The sequence below is a fragment of the Misgurnus anguillicaudatus genome, chromosome 20 (assembly GCF_027580225.2).
Source record: "Misgurnus anguillicaudatus chromosome 20, ASM2758022v2, whole genome shotgun sequence".
Lineage (NCBI taxonomy): Eukaryota > Metazoa > Chordata > Actinopteri > Cypriniformes > Cobitidae > Misgurnus > Misgurnus anguillicaudatus.
This window is the reverse complement of record NC_073356.2, coordinates 28,625,655-28,631,237: the sequence shown is the minus strand read 5'-3', so window position 1 is coordinate 28,631,237 and position 5,583 is coordinate 28,625,655. Positions and strand designations below refer to the sequence as shown.

The 5,583-nt window shown below is 33.5% G+C and overlaps 1 protein-coding gene across 1 annotated transcript; it reads right to left on the bottom strand.

Moving 5' to 3' along the window:
• Positions 1-851: 851 nt before the first annotated feature.
• On the bottom strand, positions 852-4,133 carry LOC129455646 (interferon-inducible GTPase 5-like). Its single transcript, XM_073857959.1, has 4 exons — positions 4,026-4,133; positions 3,620-3,706; positions 2,275-2,842; positions 852-2,027 (listed from the first exon to the last, which is right to left on the bottom strand). Exons 3-4 carry the CDS (start codon positions 2,840-2,842, stop codon positions 1,399-1,401), a joined length of 1,197 nt encoding a protein of 398 aa, XP_073714060.1. The 5' UTR covers positions 3,620-3,706; positions 4,026-4,133; the 3' UTR covers positions 852-1,398.
• Between the last annotated feature and the right edge of the window lie 1,450 nt (positions 4,134-5,583).

Genomic DNA, 5,583 nt, shown 5'->3' with positions numbered 1-5,583 from the left:
ATTAGTTATGGGTGTGTTTAAAACTGTGTGTTTTAAACAGTTTCTGAACCTTAGTGCCTTTACACAACAAACAGTGTCTTACGAAAGTTAAATCAATATATTGTTTCATGTAAATAAGTGGGTAAAATGGTTTTACATCCTTTTGTTACAAATCCTAAATCTACAAGATCCAGTACTTTTTTGTTGGTGAAAAATTATTTCAGTATTTGTTCCTTGGCCTTATTTCAGCCACTTTTTATTTTTTCTAACCACGCATAAACATCATTTACTTAAAAATACAAACATGTACACACCTTACTCACATATTATTTTAGTATATTATTTACAGTTTCTGCTAAATACAATGTTATTTAATATTAGCCATTAATATGTTTAAAGCCACTGAAAGAAAGACCAAATATAAGAGCATGTCAGAACCTCTGCCAGTGTCCCAAAATGGTCGGACCCCAGAGGGTTAAAGCCACAGACCTGATTTATTGTTTTAGTTATGATTCAGTCTATTCAATGTGTTACAGAACAGATAGTGAGGGAAACCTTGGCCATTTTTAAATTGTGTGCTTCCGGTCAGTTGTACATTGTGTGTTTTTTTCCAGGATTGCAGGGCAATTTTGCGCAAGGCTGAAATAGCATTCAGATGTATACACCACAGTAAAACAACCTTTAACAGGCTTTTTTAACAGTCTGTTTCAGAATTTGTTAGTTTTAAAGTTTTTACTGATATTAATATTTTAAGAGATTACAGATATAAAAACACGGTGGGTTTAGTTTTAACTCTTTTGTGGCAAAACAAAAGCATTCTGCATCAGGCATGGACTCTGGTCTAATCAGATTCAAGGACAGAAACAAATGTATTAAATTGTGTAATATAATTTTTTATAATTAAAGGCATGATTTAAATATATGTTAAGGTGTAAACTTATAACAGATATACACATCATTCTGCACAAATGCTCACGTAGCAACATTTCTCTATTGGTGTGCAAAAAAACAATATTGCTGGTCTTACATTGATGATTACATACAACAATTTAGAAATAACATTTCATGGTCCATGAAGGCATATACAGTAGATATCTAACTAGATTTATGAGGAATTCCCAAAAAGGGATGTGATTATCAAGCCTACATATATACTGTGTTATACATACATTTGGTGGTTCTCTTCAATGTTAATGTTCAACTTGTGACTCACTATATTAGCATACAAATAGTATTAGTAAGGAAATTATTTTGTTTGAATTGTTACTGAAACTGTTATAAACAATCATTGCTATAAAATATGGATTTTTTCTATTAATTGAGAGTGTAAACAGTGTAAACCTTTATTAAAATCAATTCATTTATAGTATATTTTATCTGATATTGATATTTATGTAAAGCTGTCTAATTCAAATGTATTTACACATCAGACTCCAAAGCAGCCATTAGCACATTCCTGGCATCTTTTGCTATATCATTCAGTGCTCTCTTCAGCATATTTGAGACAGTCAAATAAGACATTCCCCCCGCCACCACAGAGCCGACAAAGGGAATAAGGCTCACACAAAACTCCACAGCATCTTCTGCTATAAAAAGAGATGCAGTACCCAGCAAGGTTAATACTGAACCTGGGTTTATTCCATTATGTAGAGATGACTTCATCCGACTCTTCAGCTCCTCTACGGTCTTCCCAGATCTTTTGCAGAGCTTCTGCAGTGATGGATCATCCAGACCGAAGGCACTGTAGTATTTTCTTAACTCATCTGCTATGATGGCTACATCTACTGCAATTGAAAGACCAGGCACAGGAACCGCAGCCACACAAGCAGATAGTAAGGCTACTCTGGGAATGTTTTTTTTCAAAGCTTTCTTCTTTCTCTCATTAATCTCCAGTGTGATATTTGGCAAAGCCAACAACAGCACGTGTCTCTTGTGCTCTGAAAGATCTTTCTCTATCGTCTCCTGCAGCAGATTTAAATCATACTTGCCCATCTCCCAACCAGATATCAAGAAGACATCAGAAACCTCAATGTGGATCTTTTTTAGGCCTATACAAAATCAAAGAAGGCGTCATGAATAATATTTATAAATTAAATATTTTATGTATATTATATTGCATTATATTAAAATTTACAATTGTTTATTTGTTATGTAAAGAGATTCATCAGTACAAATATTGGTAAAATCAATAAATGTTTTTGTAAGGTTCTTGTGGCATCTATTTAAGAAATACTGGATCTGAATGAATATTTATTTTTCTGTCAAAATGTTATGTAATCAACTGCATGTACAAACCATTTTTACAATCCTCTTGGATGGTATCCAGCGTCTTTTTCAGGTCAAAGTTCTTTTTCCTCTCTTCAGCAGTAATGCTACAGTCCATCTTGGAACGAACAAAGTAAAACTTCTTTCCCATATCTTTGATATCTTCGGCCAGTTGGGCATGACATTCTTTGAATCGATCTGAAGCAATGATGATGAAGAAATCATAGCGTCCACAATCAACTTGTTCAAGGTACTCGCTGGCTTTAAAGTTTGGTGTTCCTATTCCAGGGAGATCCCATACTTTCACATTTTTGTATTTTGGGTGAAAGAAAACTTCGGGTTTCTTGGTGGTCTCCACTACACCTGTTTTGGCAGATCCCTCTTCTTCATCCCTTAAACCCCTGAAAGCATTGACAAATGTGGACTTTCCAGATCCAGACTCCCCTGTCACACCAATATTAAGCTCCACATGATCTTGCTGTTTCAGGTAATCTTTGATTGTGTTTAGCGCTGATGGAAGATCCTGATTAGATATGGATTCCCCAAGTCCCTCCAGGTCCTCCTGAATGTTATTACGGTTGTCTTTAGATGTGTCCATCTGAAAAAAGATATGCTTTATTCTCTCATATGTCAACATCTAGACTTTTCCTGACTGAATGGACAGATAAAATATTGAAATAGCTTACAGTACCTTTATGGTCCTACATGTCATGATGCCATAGAAAGGCTGTTTTTTATGGTTCCATACAATTTTTTTAACATCTGAAGAAACTTTCTGTTTCATAAATGTTTTTTGTAGTGGAAAAAATACTCTTAAGAGTAAAGGTGAGAAAGAAATTGTTATTTTAAAGGAAACATTTACTTACCCTCATGTTGTTCTAAACCTGTATGAGTTTCTTTATTTGGTTGAACGTAAAAGGAGATATTTTTATAAATTATGGTATAGCACTAGTTAACAGTACCCATTGACTAATAGGATTAACAAATACAATTGAAGTCAACTGTGTGGTTACCATCATTTATCAAACCATCTTATTTTATTTTCATACAGATTAAGATTAACATGAGGGTTAATAAATAATCACCGCATTTTCATTTTTGGGCAGTGGTGTAGTGGTGCCTGGAGTGGGTATACTCTTAATTTATGCCCCCATTTTTTAAGTAGAAGTGGTTATACCTCATGCCATCAAATAAAGAAGTGGGTATACTCTGTATACTTGCGTATACCCTGCACTACACCACTGTTTTTGGGTAAACATTTGCCTCAATGGAGAACCAAAAATGTTTTTTTCTTATTTTTCTATGGCATTGCTGTAAAGAACCTTTTGTATCACATTTAAGCTCTATTCTTAAGCATGGGAGGTATAAAGGTTACCTTTATGTTTGAGACCAGAGAGAATTATTAGTCCAAGAAGAGAAGAAAGAAGATCAAACCTTTGTTTTCTTTAGGATGTGAAATTCTCTGTCATACAAAGAGTTTAAAGTAAAATGTTATTTGATTCATCAGGAAGGTGTAATGTGTTTAGTAAATGAAGATCAAAAGCATATGGCAAATGCATTGCACAATACAACATTAAAGGATTTGATTTTAATAAATTAAATAGCCTACATGTAATAGATTCAATACATTTATATTATTTTCACTTTACTCTGTTTTAGCAATGCACATGAGGCGAGCATGATAAACCTCGTTTGATTTACAATTAAATGTATCTTCAATAACAATCAGTAAGTTAAAAAGAATTTAAATGAAATAGCATGTGGGTCTACATATTTCTTACCAAGGAACGATAGCTGTTTCCCAACCCCTCTCAGGATGTTTTAGATATTTCCTTATACAGTATGAAACACCTGATTCAGCTCATCAGCTTCCTCCCAGAATGTTGGAGATTTCTCTAATAACACACTAACACGCTGATCAGGTGTTTTATAGGAGGACATCTAAAACATCATGGGAGGGGTGCACGTACAACTGGGTTGGGAAACACAAAACCAAGCATACATACTTTTACTTTCATTTGCTATAAATCGTAATTACAACAGTTAGAGGCAAATTAACTGTTGGAGAAAATGATTTATTTTATAACCATTTATGGATATGTTTCTTTATAACCAATACTTTGCTACTTCCTCACAACATAAAAAGAGTATGTGCTGTCCTTTAAGTTTTAACACCCTCCACCCTTTTTAGTTTGAGGTGGTGGAAAGTTTTGCTTATCTATTTAGAACACAGCTTTCACCTATAGTCTAGTTTAAAGATGTTTTTAGATGTGTGTGTATGTGCTTGTTACATTCATGAGGTATGTTGTCTTGCACTTATCTTTTTTGGGTGTCAACCCATCTAATAAAATGAGCTTGCAGACAAAGAATTGGAGAGAGACAGCTTGAGCATTTCTTGAGAGGAAATCTCTCTGGTTCTTTCCCTCGCGAGTTTTAAACCTTTATTCTTGGTCTGATGTGTCTTATTGTTGTTAAGGTAAATTGAATAAACCTAACATTAACCTTTATCAAGAGTATTGTGAGTTTATTTGTTCATATCTGAGGATGAGTGCTGTGCTGTGACTTATTTTAAAAGTTGAATAATTAGCATAGACATCTTTTGACCATAGATCTATATTGCCTTGGTAAACCTGTTATTCAACCATAAGCTTTTGCTCATGTTGAGCAATAAAAGTCTCACAGCTTGTCTCAAAGGCCACTGGTGTGTTGCACAAGCCCAAGTTTGCAGTTAAGCTCAAATGTTAAGAACATTAAGTATAGCGGAGAATGCAAAGCATGCTTCTTCATTAACTTGCTTTGAAATGGTTATGAAGATGTACAGTACATGACAAGGAACAAATAAAAATAATAAATAAATACTGTATATTCCACGTACATTGTATTACTTCAACGATTAAATTACCACACAAATAGCTTATTTATATTACTATTTTTATTATACAATATTTTCGCTGTAATACATTATGTTTTAAAAATGTACAATTACAGTTTTTTTCAACTGCTTATACACATTTTCCAAAGTTTTGCTCTTTTTTTCTAATTGTCTATTGTTTGACAATACGTGCCTTAGATCACACATATCAGTCTGACTTCATAAAAGTCACGTGATTTTAGAAAAGAGGCTTTGTAAAGTCACACGTATAGAAGTTGACAAACACATTTCTGCTGTTGTGACTCAACCCTTGTGCCTAAGAAAGTCAAATTGAAGTCTGTATTATTTTAATGTAAATAATTATTATTTTCAGGTATTATGCTTTATGTTTAAACATAAATGCATATTGAGCAAATAATTTCCTGAAAATAACATTTGAGATTAAATGAAAAGCATTTTGTGCATTT

Excerpts from the sequence above, each read along its gene's own strand:
- LOC129455646 (XM_073857959.1), bottom strand. The coding sequence starts at position 2,842 with ATGGACACATCTAAAGACAACCGTAATAACATTCAGGAGGACCTGGAG. Across the intron at positions 2,028-2,274 it reads CCAAGAGGATTGTAAAAATG|GCCTAAAAAAGATCCACATT; the intron begins GTTTGTACATGC and ends GATTTTGTATAG.